Here is a 16848-nt window from a genome sequence, read left to right on the forward strand (position 1 = left end):
ACTTATCTAGCCTCTCCTTACGCAGCTGGAGACCAGTTATAACTGCTTGACTGTCAGTTAAAGAAATACTACTCATGTTCATCTACTTCCTAGAATGTTTTAATAACAATGTAATAACATAATTTTTAAAGGAGAAAAAATAAACAACAACAAAAAAGTCCTCTAAGCATTAACACTTTAAATTCTTATCTTACATTCGAGGGAAATTAAGCTGTGCTTCAAAAGCAAAACTGGGATATAATTACAGTCATTCAATCATACAGCACAGAACTCCCATACCTTTACTGTCTCTAATAAAAATCCTTTCAAAAATTATCCTTTCAATAATTACTGTCTTTGATAAGAAGATAGCCTAATACCTTGGAAAACTTCAGGAACAGTAAGTGCTTGGAAGAGAAAACAGACCACACTAGTTGATTTTCTCCAGTAGTGCAAAATGCAGAGAAACCCTTTAATACTGCGATACACTATAGAGAAGCAAAGAAAATGTTTACATAACATTAGCCTGAAGGAATAAATTTTGCTTATCTGCAGATGAAGACATTAATCCCTCAAGACTAGGCAGTTACTAAAGAAAATTACAAAAAAAAAAAAAAAGATGCAAGGGACCAGTTTATAAAAGTTACCACAATTCACAAGACTTATCTTTCCCCATTACAATATCAAATACTTGTTCACTGACATTATAGAATAGCTAGAAGAGAATGAAAAGTTTTGTTCTTCCTAAAGCAATGGTTCTCATTAGTGATCCCCAGTTATATGCAGCACTGTGACAGAAAAGAGACTGGAACCTCACATCATGATTAATCTCATCTCAAACCTGCCCCACAGACATAAGCACCTGGCTACTGTGAGGCACTTCGTAAGAAAAAGCCCAACCAAACATGGGCTTGCCCCCACATGTAATGAACGAATAACACCAGACACGCCTGATGTATCTTGATGGCATAGACAGACAGCACTTAGCTCTCCTTTGGATGTGCTGGCTGAGTTCTTCCAATCTTTTTTGTCTCACCTTCCCCTCAAAAAAAAGAAAATGAGGCAATATCTCTTTCTTGCAGTGCACCAGAACTCTGGTACCTGTGCAAAAAGCACTTGTTAAACATAGCTCTGAACAGATAACATAGCTGATGTGATGCTACAACAGAACCATTTCCCACACAACAATCAGAGGGAAAATAGAACTCTTTCATACCAAGTAATGAAATACCTGTCTGGGGAAATTTTTTCCTACCAGGTGTTAGACAATTAAAGGCTGTTATGCATGAGGCCTTGCATCCCTGTAAAAAATGTTCTCTTTATATGGATGTATAATTCTTTAAGTCAGATTTTTCAGCAGAGCTCTGTGAGAGCAAGTTCCACAGGTTAGCTCTATAAAGTGTCTAAAAGAATTCCTTTTCCCCTGGACCTAAGCCTTTCAGTTTCACAGACAGCTCCTTGAACTCTTAACAGGGCAGTTAAATAAGAACAGCTAATTCATCTTCTGTCATTTATTGTCTTCTCTTGCTGTCATGCCTCTTTTTCATGTCCTCTCCAGCCTAAACTCCCATCACTGAAGTCCCTCTTTACCTGAAGACTTCCTTTTTTTGTTAACCTCTCCCTAAATCTCCGAACTGGCTTGAACTTGTAATGCTCTATTCCAGTTAACATGAACATTGCTACTGAGGATATGTCCCCAAATATATCTCATGAAATTACTAGTTTTCTCTTTCACCGTACCTACAAGCATGGCTTACACTGCTCACCAATACCACATGCATTGCAAATACTTGTGTTGTCCAAAATGCTGCACAGGTCTTCCTCTGGAGTAGAAGAAGTGAATACAAAACTCAGGAGCAAGTGCAGATGTTTCCTGCCACTGCACACTACTTACATATGCCATTCATCTGCTTTGCACTCATAAACACCCAGCTTTATTAACTTGTACCTAAATTAAGGAAATTCTGACACAGCCAATTGAAATAAAAATGTGCAATCTCTCAGCTGCACAGAGAAGATTCAATCTCCTCTGTTAGTGAGGTCCTAAACATGACACAGCACCATCAGCAAGGCATATGGAGGCACAACTGGCCAAGGAAGTATCAACTGTGTTCTACTGCTATTACCTTTAGGTGATAAAAGTCAAAAGAGAAAAATAAGCAATTTGGTAGTCCTTTCTAAAAAGATGTTCTTCTCTCTACCAGTATTATTTTAAAAGAAAAGGCACAAAAAGACTCCTAATTAATATGAAAAATACTGTTTCTTTCACCCTTTAAATCTTGTACAACATTACCAAGTTTCCCCTTGGCATTTCCTCTCAGAGGGGATAAATGCTCCAAGCATTATTTAGGTTTCCCTCCAAAACTAATTAATAGTGTTAACTGGCATGACCTCATTTCTGTCAGTCCCACCTCTGTCTCGAGTTCTTCTTTCTGCACCTGAGAAGGAAGGATGAATGCTCCTTGGGAAGGAAAGACCTATGACTAGTAAAATCTTTGTCAGCAACTAGTTTTTCCTGCATGCTAATGTAGCAATATAATACCCCTATAAATAATTACTTGGTCAAGGTTCAAAGCAGCTAAATTCTCTAAGTCCTTTCTGGACTCACCACTTATATGCTACATTTACTTGCTACATAAACCTAAGCTTCCTTCCACCAATAAAATTATTCCATCATAACAAATAACAGAAATAAAATTCATGTCCTTTTAATACATCAGTGTTGCATCAGTCACTAAGTCTCCAGATAAGTCAAAAGTCTGCAGTCCTGATATTCAGTATAGTGGAAAACTAACAGAAGGGCCCCGTAGCTATGCTCACAATCTGTCCTCACAAAACATCTGACAGCTGCAACACTAACAAAATTAACAGTGGATGAATTAGTACCAGACGCTAAACAGTTGCTACAGAAAGACTCACCCATTTCTTTTTGTCTTCTTCCCTTCCTCAACCTGGCTACCCCACCACTTGATAAAATTAACACTCGGCATCATTTTTTATTGTTTTTGTTGTTGTTTAATAAAATAAGGCACCACAAATACTCTTTTGTACACAAGACAATGAACTTCGCTCTGTGATCTCCACAGACTCTTAAAGAAGTGATCTGCAGTTGAAAGGACAATGTCCCAGTTCTCTTACTGCTTTTGAGCAGCAAATATGCATCCACTTCTAGAGTTTCTCATTTGCAGGTTTTGGGATCCCACCCAGTGCCATGACAGAGCTGCAGCTGAATGAGGCAGCACCTGCTCCCTTTCTTTACAGGCTCTCTGCTCACACCTAACCACTTTCCTACATGCCTTTGCCATGCCTTTTTAGCATTCCCTTCCTTACCTGCTTCCTTAGGTCTTCTTTCACTTAGCACTTTTCAATTTTTGAGTGAGGATGCCCAGTTCAAATGTGAGCATTCAAACTCTCACATATTGCAATATCTGAAGCAGGTGCAGTCCTGAAGTCCTACAATGGCATCAGAAAGAGCAACTCCAGATACTAAATTCAGAAGCATTATTCCAGCGCTGAGCTGGAAATGAGGGTGAGTGTCAGGTGTTCAGTTATACAGCTACCTTTACTGATCCAACATCAAAACATATCACCATTCACCTAGATTGAAAAAAAAACCCCACAAAAAGCAAACAAAAAAACCCACCCCACCCAAACTCATCAATATCAATTTAATAAAAATTAGTATAATATATATAATCCAATTATGTCATCAGGGAAAAGCAGCCATTTTTAAAGGGTCAGCCTTCTGCTACACATGAGAAAAATGTTAGGAAACTTTTAAATTGCTGTGCTACTTCTTGGCCAGATAGCACACTATAACAGTCCTGCCAAGTAGATAAATCTAAGTATATAAAGAACAGCAGCATACCTGTTGACAGCTCCAGCACTTCAACCATTCACATTTGTAAGTAGCCTTGTAGGACTGGGAAGCAACTATACTAATTATTAAGTAAAAAACATCTATACTCTGAAGAACCACTCAGTCAGTGTGCATGTTTTGCAAGTGCCCCTATTTTGCAAGCGTCCCTGTTTTGCAAGCTACAAGCAACTATTCAAAACACTGTTATGGTAAAGACTGGGAAGACAATTCCTGGGTCATTGAGTCCATATGAAGACAGGCTGAGAAAGTTGGGGCTGTTTAGCCTGGAGAAGAGAAGGCTGAGTGGAGACCTCATAGCAACCTTCCAGTATCTGAAGGAGGCCTACAGGGATGCTGGGGAGGGACTCTTCATCACTGTAGTGATAGGACAAGGGGTAATGGGTTCAAACTTAAACAGGGGAAGTTTAGATTGAATATAAGGAAGAAGTTCTTTACTGTAAGGGTGGTGAGGCACTGGAATGGGTTGCCCAGGGAAGTTGCGAATGCTCCATCCCTGGTGGTGTTCAAGGCGGGGTTTGACAGAGCCTTGGGTGACATGGTCCCATGGCAGGGGAGTTGGAACTTGGTGATGTTAAGGTCCTTTCCAACCCTAATATTCTATGATTCTATGATTAACATGACTTATTGTCAGGATTCAAAAAGCAGTTTACAGAAAATGCTGCAGCAACAGATACTTCTTTCTAACTGGGACTCCTGCAATCTTGCTATGGTCTCTCCTTCATCTCAGCTTTGCTACAGAGTAGAAAGCCATCTTTAAAAGATTTAAAAATACTTCATAAAAATGGCATGACAGAAAACTTCACTCATACTGTTTAAGTTAATACACCGTAAATTTATTCAGTTTTCAAAGATAAAGATTGCGCGTTCTCCTACTTCCACCACTGCAGACTGCTGATTTTGTTGACATTCTCCCTTTCTTCTTTCTTTCTTACATTACCACCAACAACAAAATAATCAAAAGACCAAAGCCTTCTGTCATACCTGTGCAGCCGCTTACTGCCCAACACTTCCTGCCAATAGAATGTGGCTGACACTTCTGTTATTTGATACTAGAGCTAGAAAGCATTCATATCCAAGTTGTGTTCTACAAGGCTAACAAAAGAAAGAAGTGGGAATGAAGGCAAGAAATGACAGAAGTTGGTGATAGGAGATAGACGCCTAAACAGCAAAAGTCTACTGCCCACACTAACATATGTTTCAATTTTAGCTAGTAAAATGGTATATGCCAACGTTACAGATTAAACAACAACAACAAAAAAAAAGAACAACTAGGTATCTGAGATTTAATACAAATACATTGTGTAGACATCACTTGATGACAACACAAACACACATACACAGAAAGAAGAGCAGATACAAAATAGCTATTATTTAAAAATACAGTGCCATCTGAAGTGTACTGCATCGTGATTATTTTACAATGAGTTTGCTAAGGTGGGCTTCAAAATATGTTTTATATCATCTTTTCACTTCCGTCCTCAATACTTACAGAGAAAATAATGCTATTCTTATTTAACCATTTCCCTTTCATTTCTTGGCCAAATTTTGTTCTTATAATCACATTTTTTGAGTCACCCCTGAAACAGGAGAAGGAGTGAAGAAACAACTTATTTTTCTTCCAGGTAGATAATGCCAAACAGAGAACACTGCTGTAAGACTCAAAATCGCTACAAGGACAATTTATACACATTTCCTTTCACAGCTCAAAAAAATCAACAGGAGTCAAGTACAATAGAAAAATATAATATTACGTTTCTGAAGTTGAATTTTGAGGATAAAGAAAAAACAGTAACTGATATATCAGAATTACATTGTCCCTTCTCTAGTCTAAAAACTTTTATTTCTTTATACCGAATCATAAACCCCTATTTACAGAATGAGGTTACCCTGGAATGACTTGTAAAGCCAATATTTAAGTACATGTATCAACTTCTGAGTAGGTCTTCTACAGGTGTTTTAAAAGGCAAGACTGCCTGCATCATAACTGAAGGCACCTACAAAGCACCACTGTAAACATTTTCCACACCAAGAAACAGGAGTTTCTTTAGGGCTTGTAAGCTTTGCAATCTGGAGCCATATGCCATTTCAGTACTGCTTCAAGTCCTTACTTGTTAGACCCTTTTTAATTCTGAATTGATGCCAAGGTCAGACATCATAGCAGAAGTTTCCCATTTAAAGCTTACCCATTTTTTTTTATAAAACACCTACATACACTTTGCAGTATTAGCACAGCTGTATGCTAATATACAACAAAACCTGAAAGGTAATTCTATTTTCTTCAGTTTACCATGCCTTCTTCTGCCCCCTCACTTGGTTCAAAGCCCACTGAGAGTTACTGGTTCTGGATTGGGCCATACATCTGAAGAGCAAGTAGGTACAACCCTGCTGCGCAACAAGGAGCCCTGCAACTTTAAAACATGAAGACTTTCTGGACTACCTGGTAAAAATCTAATGGCACCTTAGAAAGGACAACAGACACAGCACATTTAGAAAATATCACAGGAAACTGAAACTAAATAAGCAAGTAAAAGATACTGACAATACATACTTTTGACAAAGCTGGCTGAACAGCACTTTGGGAGAAAGAGGACCTTTTCCAGCCTCCCTCATGCTGTGAAGGAACAAGAACATCGCTGAAGTCAAAGGTCCTGGGCTTGAGAGGTTTACCACCAGAGGATCCTTCAAAGCAAAGGTAAATTGTACATCAAATTTCAAAGTTAATGATATAAAAGACCTATTTCAAGTTAGCAGATTTATGATAAAGAAAATACAACTTTCAGACTTGGAGTGTTCTGGGGTTTGTTTTTTTTTTTTTTTTTGAAATGTTGATGTCACCTATATGATTTAAATAGTTGAAGAGAAAGTTAATAAACTTAATTTAATAAACTTAATAAACTAAATAAATTTAATAAACTTAAGTTAATAAACTTAAGCAGTAACAGTAGTAAAGCCAAACAACACTTGTCAAGTAAATTGGTGGGTAACCACTAGTTTTAGAAACAAGGCATGTCAATGAGCCAGTCTGATTCTCACAGAAACAGACTACCTCCTGTATTACCCACTTTACTCTCACTCCCATGTGCACTGAAATTCAGCTGGAGAGACAACACAGGTGGCCTCTTCGATGGGCCAGCATGAGTTGTAGCTCAGTGGCACTTTGCTCAACCTTAGGAGTTTAGGGCTGGCCTCTGACCTGTGAGCCACACACTGGGATTTCCACACATCTGATGGCCACAGAAACATACCCTGTTCCTTCAGACATGAGGTATCAGGTAAGCACCAGCAGTGGTTCACAGCAGGAGCCGACAGCAGACCCCACAGGTCCGCTGTGGCAGCAAGGAACAGGCACAGGGTGCATCCAGCACAGCCCATCCTGGTGTGGGATTTGTCTCAGCCAGTGGGCCCAAGGGCTGGAAAAAGCTGGTCAGCAGCTAACCCAGCCAGTCTCAGAGCAGGAGACACTTCTGCATTGCTAACATGCTACATGTGTCTCAACAGCCACAGGTCACCAGCTCTCCCTAACATGCTCCCAGGTTCATACATGACCACAGGACTTCCTACTACCAGGCCTGACTCATCAAGACAGATTACAACTGCCAGACAAATTAGAAAGGTTGCCTTATCCAGAAAGGAGATCCATAAAAAACATAAGCACTAGGAATACACGTAGATATAAGGTACTCGCATTACATGAACTACCTCAAGGTAGAAAAATGCCCTCTATCAAGCAGGAAGCTGAGATTTCTTCATTAGCATTAGTTAGGCTGCTGAAGCACTCTAATTGTGTGTTGACATACAAAGACCAGAAAACACAGTCTCCTCTCCAAAGATCTCATTTACATTGTAAGCACTCTCATTAAACAAAAAAATTTAAATCTTTCAGCCTTATGGCTGTGCAAGTTTTGCATCAAGCAAATAAGCCAACATACCACTGGCTTTCTAAGTCTCAAGGCACAAACAAGCTCCAGACCTCTGTTGTGGCTCAGGATAACTTAGTGAAACATGTGGCTGCTCAGAGGAAATACTGGAGGAAATACAGGCAACAACACAGTGAATTCCACACTGTTCTTGCCTGGAGAAGCTATGAACATCACTGACAGCAACATACAGAAATCATCATCTCAGAGGTAGCTGAAACAGAATCCTACCCATCAACCCTCACTGCCACCTGAAAGCTCCCAGGAAAAGAGAAAAAAAAAAAAACAAAAAAAAAGGGAAAAAGGAATAAAAAAATCCTCTGTAAATTGCTTTCTTTGGCAATTATCTTTAGATACAACCTGGAACAGCAGTATATATTCTTTTGATAGTAACCACAGGAGTCTCTTTCCCATTTGTCTGAATGGAACTTGAGGACAAGAAATTTGGTCCTCATCAAAATTTTACTTCTCCCAATTTAATCCTCTGGCCTGTGAAGGGCACAATACATCTTAAAAGCCTTACCAATGAAGGGCTGGACAGACTGGAATAAAACATTTCTTGAACACTTTCTAGAGCCATATATACTATTTCCTCTATCATACATTCACACTGAAGAAATAAAATGGGAAACAAAATAGGCCAACCACTCTTTCTTAAGTTCAGGCATTATTTGCTACTTCAGTGTCACAAAATGTGAAAGAGTGATTATTCCTCCTCCACAGTTGAATAATTAGTATTGTAAAAGTAGCGAGTTCACAGATATCATAAACCAGCTAAAACAATGAAAAGGCATAAGAAACAAGAGTGTGATTTCCCACCCTTCAGCTTCTTCCCACGTCTCCCCAGATTTGTATTTCTCACTGCATACTCACCAATTGGGAGTCTGAAGTATGACAGATCTTTAACTTTGTTCCTTTCTCCTTCATCTCATACATCAGTTCATTTAGTACATGCGTCTGTGCCAAGTTCTTAAAGACAAAAAACAAACCCAAGAAACACAAGCTAATCTTTCAACTATACATTTTTGTCAGATATAAATTCTAGCTTCAGGGATAGACAAAACCAGATATATTTCATAATATACATGTACAACTGAGGTTTAAATCAGACTACTATAAAAAGCAGGTATCACCCTTATATGAGCTGAGATCATTGATCTCAGACTGTTTCTAGAAGTGTATCTATTTCTTTTTCTGTAATTCCAAAACAGTTTCCTAGTAATAACGTTGTGATTTTTATTGAACAAGGGTAGGGGTTTTTTTTAATTTTATTTCATTTATAGTGAGGACATTAGTAATAGAAGTCGTTTATTTCTCTAGACCCCCTCCATCATGCCCCAAGAAGCACAAAGGTTTGAGAACACCGAAAAGCATTACCTCTCTGAATTTAAGAGAGAAACCAACATATCGCAGCTTTGTTTCTTTATTTTTGGTTAACTTTGACTGCAGATCACTTAAGTTTCTACAGTGCTCTAAGTACGGACAGAGAACAATTTGCAGTAATTCTACTCATTCTAATTCTACTCTACTATTTGTTTGCTGAGTTTTGTAATCACCACCATACACAAGGTAAAGTGTGCCAGTTCAGAACACTTTTGTAGCAGTTCTCTCTCATCTATGATTTGTTCACTCCTGCCTGCAAACACACCGATGTATCTGACAAGCAATAGGATAGTCCAATGTAAAACCCACTAAGACTGCTGCTTTTTTTTTGAGGATGTTAAGTTAGTTGTATACTCAAAATGTATTAGTATAGCTCATTCCTCTTATTCTGGTCAGAAAAAAACCCAAAACATAATTGATAAAAGTACTTTTATAACTGCATCCCTTGTAGGGGCTTAAAATCATCACAACGCTCTGTGCAGACACATTATGCATAAAGTACCACCTTTCACACCTACCAGTATGGTAAATACTGTGCATTACTCATGAAGACTAATGCTGAACTACAAATAAAACCATATGCTAGAGTACAACCCACACACATACGCAGTGTGTAAAACACTCTGACATTTTCATTTGTCTCATTACTGAAAAAAAATGCTACTGATCCAGGAATCCTTTTTTGTTATAACAGGAAACATATCTTGAACAGCAAGGAATAAAAAGAATTTGAAAAGGACCTTCAGAAAGCAGAATGAATACTGGTAACAGTCAGAACCTTTTCTGAAACTCACAGTTTATACATATTAAGTATGAAATTTATTAAGAGAAAGCTGTATGATATTTCCACCTTACCTGCATGACAGCATTAAAAAAGCACGTATTTCCCAAATTATTTATTCCTTTAACTGGAACTGATGCACCAGTTCCAGAACCTTTTCCTTTCAGTATTTCACTAGTTTCACTGTTCTCTTCACGGAGTCGTATGATTTTTGATGAACCTATAATTAAACTATATGTTAATACTACTATCATTGTATTACTATAATTACTTTTAATAATTGTAACACTAATTGCATAGTTTAATCACATCAGCTCTCCCATGGATTATGTTTATCATTTTTAACATATGCAGAAACACATCTCGATGGTACTCTAAGCTGCTTTATGAAATTTGAAAAAACAAAAAAAGCAAAAAAAGCCATCATCAGGAGTTAAACTTCTGGGGGAAAAAAAAAATCCCCCCAACAACTACGTATGTCCAACAAAAACTTTCACGTAGTGAAACTGTAACTTTTTCAATTAGCCAAGCAAAAAAGCAAAAAGGGCTCTATTAATTTACTAACAATAAGGCAGTTAAGAGATACATTCATTAGACACACTGGAAACATCAAACACCTTTGAAGAGAGGTAACCAAACGTTGCCACCTGAATGCTGCAAGCCTTTATCAATTACCGCACTCTGAATTCCCTCATACAACTCAGTGAACAACCAAATTGGAGTTGTTATCAGTTTCTCTAAAAGCTACATTTGCTCCTCAACCCACCTCCCTTTGTCACAGCCTCACGAACTGCTAACACAACCCAAATACATACAGTGCTAGTGTTTTAAGGTCAAACAACAAAAATTTCATACATCTGTAGTGGAATGTACTACCAGTATAACATCCACATGTCCCTATTTCCCTTATTGTTTAAATAGATGAGGGGCAGCAAAGTTAGACAGTCATTAACTTGTAGCCTAGAGGTAATGGAAAGACTTGAGATAACAATATTTAGCCTCAAATTCTACTAGCAACTTTCATATCTTCATGGTTGCAGAATTAAATGTGAACATTACTGACATATGCAGTGTCTTAAATATTGATTAACAATGCATGTCAATGTACATGAGTTATGGACTTAATAAATGCCAAGAACTGTGATGCTGCAATCTCTGTCTTGACATATGAATTCATATATTTGTTTTAATGAGTTTCACATTGAAGTCTCATTACAGTATTCTTGAGAAATAACTAACAGACCTATTTAGGTTAATGAAATGTTCATGCCAAAAGGTTCTTTTATGTACACTCCTAGGTAGCTTCTTGCTTACAAGATGAAAAAATATAATTAAATAAAGAAGAAGTCATTAAAATATCTACTGTATCTGGCAACAAGCTTCTGATGCAGTCTGTCTGCACCCTACAGTGCCAGAAAGGTATAATTATTTTTTCAAATTGTACCCAAGTTTCTCAAAACACAGTTAGAGGTGCTTTGCTGGTTAGGAACATTTTTAAATGATCTTGGTAATACCGCTTACACAGCTTTAAAATACTCTCCTTTCCACTCATGTGTAAAATTAAGACAGTACAAGGGCAATCTAAGAGACCAAGTTCGCCATGAAAGAGGAGACAGTGTTTTTCAGCACAACGAGTGACAAACATCTTGAGAGCTGCTCACACCCTCAGTCACTGCTTTATGGGCTATGTGCAATAATACCTTTTAACTGATACGTTCACAGGGGGCATGCTACAATGTCTGAGACTTGTCCACCCACAGACAGCTCCAAAAGAATCATAGCAGGAGAATGGGAGCTCCAAGTGTCTGCAACAAGAAGGCACTGCTCACTCCCTGAAATACCACAATGTAAGAGGAGACTTCTTCCCCATGGAAGAGTGCCGTACAGAGCAGGGCTGGGGAGAAGAGATGGTTAAAAAGGGGGAAAAAAAAAGCCAAAATTGTGTAAATAATTTGTGTATTAGTATACCACAGTTGCTGCATTTATCCATCGGCATTCAAAAACATCTGGGACAGCATCTTAAAGTAAACAATGTTCACAAGGCCATCTGGACAAAACTGCAGGCAAAAATTAAACCATAAGCATATGGAAAAGCAGATTTTTCTCTTCCCTTTAGCAGTACAGGATGACAAATGTCAAACCTAGATCTGTCCACGCTTCACTGTGCTACGCTTTGCAGCACCACCTGGCTCTCCTTGCACAGCCACCAAATATGGACAGCACTGCCACAGCGGACCATATCTGCAGGGCAAACTCGATAAAAGCATTTCACTTCATGGTTAAATGGCAGCTTCACACAAGTAGCAAGGTTCCATTTGCTGAACCTTACATATAAATTATTTAAGGGAGGGAAAACAAAACCAAGGCATCCAGCTTTGCGATAAGAGCTGGATGAATATGCAATTATAAAGGACTGTAAATGAGAACCACACATACGACTGCCAGAAAGCTGTATAATTAGTATACGGATAGGAAAACTAGTAATAAATTAAGAAATCTAATAGTAAACTAAGATGTTGTTACTGAAGCCTATAAAAAAAAAGTCCTTTCCAGCAGAAAGTTTTAATTACTGTCTCTTGATTTTTTAAGGATTTTACAAACACGATCCATGTGACATTTGACTGGGTTTTTTCTACCTATGAAACAGTCTTGCCAGAAAAATGTTGCTTTGCCACTATACAAACATTAGTTGCTGCTTCCCTTATTCCATGCAGATATTTTTAAGGACATATACAGAGACAGAAGAAGGACAGCAGTTTTTAATTTAACTCTGCTCAGAGTCCCCAGCTCAGTGATACATGACAGACAGGCCTGAAGCTGAATGTTTAGTTGACATGTGAAGAGTTGGTCAGTCTTAATAGAAGATGCTGGTAATGACTATGATAGCTAAATACTTCTACAGATTGGGGCTGGAGGGTCCTTCTGCAAGATTAACCCAAGGCTACAAGCATGCTATTAATCAAAAGGCTAAGATGTAATTTTTTAAAGTGAATTTGCACTGAACTGTTTCATGGACTCTTGTCGACTCAATCTCACTACCCTGTAATGTTTTAATAGGCATGCTTTCGGATATGAAAAATTACTTTTAAGCCAGTATAGACACAATAAGGAGCCCAGCAGAAGGATTCAATCGAAATGGCTGTCATCTGCTGCTGCCCACAAGGGCCTTCAGCTCCAAACAGGAGAAATGAAGTAGTCCAAACTATCTGTGTGCAATAATACCTGCTATAAAAGACTTCCTTAACATTAATGAGAGCAAGGTGGGTGAAAGGCACAGAGTAATTAAATTCACAGACTGATTTCTGTCTGTAGCTCACTATTACATCTTTTAGAGTTGACATGGTGACCTTCAACCCCTCTGTCCATCTCTGTAGTGGGGACAGTACATGCAGTTGTGACTGTTTTGGGGCTCACATGCAGACTGCACCTCTGTCAGACTACTTCTGCAGTTTTGTTGTAGAGGTGGCCTTTCTAGCCCAGTCACATTGGGAAAACTCTCACCCAAGTTGTGCCTAGGTCACCAAAACCTCCTTTTCCCTTGACAAAAGGTATCCAGCTACTGAGATGCACTGCTGGAGCACTCTGCCAAGACCCATCGCCCAGCTGTCCATCCTACTTATCACACCCTACTGACTACCTCTTCCTAGGCATCAGGTTAGTTATTGCCTACAGTTCCACCATAGAATTACAGAATCCTAGAATGATTTGGGTTAGAAGGGACCTTGAAGATCATCTAGTTCCAAACCCCCTACCATTGGCAGGGATACCTTCCACTAGACCAGACTGCCCAAAGCCCCAAGCAATCTGGCCACTGATGCCTACCTCCAGCACTCACTCTGGCTCTCGCACAGCCGCATTTGTGCACAGGCACAGCCTTCGTGCTTGGCAAAACTTCCTGACGTCACCCTGCTCTCCCTGTGCTAGCAAACCCCCTTCCCACCAGACCCACAGGAAAGAGGACAGCAGAGACTGCTCCTCTGCTACAGCTCTTGCCTTTCTTGACTAACTATTCTATGATTCTATGACACTCTTATTCAGCTTTTTTTTTTTGCTGCTCACCTGCCATCTCGTCTAGTAAGCTCTCTGAATGCAGGGAACATCATTTTGTCCCACAGTTGCACCAGCCTCATGGATACCTGACTGAGATTCCTAAGCCCAACGTTAACATAGACAATGATTCAGTCCATGAAGCAAAGCAACTCACTGTAGCAGGTGCACAAAAGCACACGGTGCTCACACATCCACTTGCAAAAGACATTCAGAAAACTTATCACAGGCTCCATATCTATTTGTTTTGCCAGTACTTCAAATGTTTGCAGGCACATGGGCTTCTGTACCACTCTTGCTGAAACTGAGCTGTGCTTGGGAGTGCAGATGGTATGCAAGCAAAAAGACAAATGACGTCCAATGTTTCTTTCAGCCGGGGGAGTAAGCAGTTTTGCTCATCTCTTCAATGCAACTTCTAATTTTAATTAAAAATGAGAGTTCCAGGAATATGCACTTTAATTCCAAGGTCAGTCTTTTCTCCTGAATACAACTGTGGTGCATCAGCTGAAGGTCTTCACAGTAAAAGCAAGGTTAATAAATTGCCTTTCTTTTACCAAGTTCTCATCACGCTGTACTATGCAATGCTACTAAATTGTCTGGCACTTCCTTTTCATTTAAAAAAACTAGATTTTTTTTTTTAACACTGTACAATAACGGGATCTAACCGTCAGCAAAACAGCACGGTTCTCTTCTGAAATGGTCGCTAGCTTTACATTTGAAAAGCCCAATCTTCCTTGCAATATTACAATCCTACCAAATTAAAGATTCCAAATGGCAATTCTATTTCCCGGATTCTCCTGGAATGTTATAAACTGGAAAATACACCTGCAGAGTGTGAAAGAGCAAGCTACTGAAGTACCAGTTCTGATGCCCATGCTCACATGACTTGTACTACACCTCACAAATAAATAAGTATGTGGACAGGAAAGGGAAGACTCTGTGGAGAAAAATGACAGAATGTTTAAAAATTTTTTTGCCAATTCTTAGGTTTTCACTTCTTTGCAATGTGCATCATTAACAGCATCCCCTAACATGGAAGTACACTTGAAAGAAAACTTATGACCAGCAACAGAAATGTCTTTTTGCTGAAATGTATTTCATATCTGGAGAATCAAAATACTCTGCTTTACTTTGCTAGGTAATTTTCTTTTAAGTAGATAGAGTGGACTAACACAACTTCAAGCTCCAAACTACCATTTTTTTCAGTGTGATTCTTTGTCAAATGCTAATGTTCACAGATGAACAGAAATCTGAAAAGTTATTCACCATACTTTTTGTCTTTCCTTACAAGTTAACACCTATTACTTGCACTGTAAAATTACATATTTTTTAATATTTATTTTACATCAGTTATATCCATTAAAACAGAGATCAAGTTTCTGACTTTCACCTATTGGCAAATCTGTGCAGCTGTATTATTACCAAATCTCATTCCTCTGCTTGACCTTCCCAACAATAAATTAAACTACAAAATTCGAGGATAAATATTCTTCCTTCTTATTCTATTGCCACACAAACCAATTTAATTAACTACTCTATAAAAAAAAACCGAGTGTGCAATCTCATGTCTCCACCGATATCTAATTTGGCCTTTGTAAAGGAAAATATGCGTAATATTCACTTTTAAGACTGAAAACCAATTTATTTTCTCCAGCAAAAGAGCAGGCACGCAGAACGCAATGTCTCAGCATGGTTTCTGTGTACTACATGTGCATTATGTCCATGTGAAGCTCACAAGTGTGCCACGCGGACAATACTGCACCTGCCTTTCTGTGAAAATCATCATGGCCTGCTAACCTTTTCCACAAAACAGATTTCTGGGTGGTACACCCTAGAAAGCAATCTTGCTTTATTCTTCCATCTTGTGCCCGACATGACCTCTTAACCAAACAGACTCCTCTAAAACAAAACCAAGAAAAAGGAAAACAAAAAAAAAAAACACCAATGCCGACATTGCTGGGTACAACAAACCATAGGATCAGATGCGAGAATCACACAGCTGCAAGCATTCTTTTGGGAACCCAGCACTGGGATTTATCTCAATCGCTTAATGTAATTACAAAAGTCAGTCATGTAGTAGTAATGTAATTTGCACATTTTTACAGCTGAAGTGAAGTTGAATCTGTATGAGAGGCCAAGTGAAAAGCAGGGACCCTGCTGCCACACTATTCCACCACATTAATACCAAATGACAAGCATTTTGCTTTTGTTTGTTTTCCAAGATGCATTAATTAGGAAATCTATATACCCCTTCCTTACATGTTTAAGCTGATTATTTTATCTTTCAATGACTCCTGTACTTTTGAGAACCAAAAAAAACCCAGCAGTCCTCACCCGTTACTTAGATCCATGTTCATCCTGCATTTCTGCAGAAATTTCTACAGCATGCTATTTGAATTTTAATGACGCACCATGCCAACCAGTTGTTACAACAGAAAGAAATCCAGACAGAAGATGAATTGTTGCTACAGTGCCACATTCTCATATGAAAATTAAGTGTCTTCACTTGGGCAGCTTTCTTTGGAAGAAATGGAAAAGCAATGGGAATAAAGCACAAGACTGATTTTCAAGTGAGAAATAAGAACTATTCACTGCCAGTCTTACATTACTCACAAGTTACTTTACATTTATTTAAAATTAGTTTATGTTTTGAATGGCCAAATGTACAAAATAAATTTAAAAATCTAAGTCAACTAATAATTTCAAGGATGGCACTTACACTGCAAATATCATTGTAATATGAAATAAAATGCTACATTAAAAAAAAGCCAAATGATAAGTTATTAATAGAAAAGTTAATTTTCACTGTTATATTTTGTGTTCTTTGTGTTTTGTACAATAACATGAATTACATTTCCATT

At 38.4% G+C, this 16848-nt stretch overlaps 1 protein-coding gene across 4 annotated transcripts in view; it reads right to left on the bottom strand.

Annotated features, from left to right (window-relative positions):
* Window positions 1–16848, bottom strand: part of USP45 (ubiquitin specific peptidase 45) — a 49516-nt gene that overhangs the window by 18290 nt on the left and 14378 nt on the right. For 3 of the 4 annotated variants that reach the window (XR_004549507.1, XM_034061161.1, XM_005145092.3), the window contains exons 6-8: window positions 10015–10160; window positions 8650–8745; window positions 6408–6538 (exon numbers count right to left, since the gene is read on the bottom strand). Coding sequence is in view for 2 of the 4 variants with exons in the window: in XM_034061161.1 (XP_033917052.1) it covers window positions 6408–6538; window positions 8650–8745; window positions 10015–10160 (373 nt within the window). In the remaining 2 variants the exon portion in view is untranslated. Of the gene's footprint in view, window positions 1–6407; window positions 6539–8649; window positions 8746–10014; window positions 10161–16848 lie in introns of those variants that run through there. The other variant, XM_031045455.2, reaches the window with a different exon arrangement.

Source organism: Melopsittacus undulatus, chromosome 3 (genome assembly GCF_012275295.1).
Source record: "Melopsittacus undulatus isolate bMelUnd1 chromosome 3, bMelUnd1.mat.Z, whole genome shotgun sequence".
Lineage (NCBI taxonomy): Eukaryota > Metazoa > Chordata > Aves > Psittaciformes > Psittaculidae > Melopsittacus > Melopsittacus undulatus.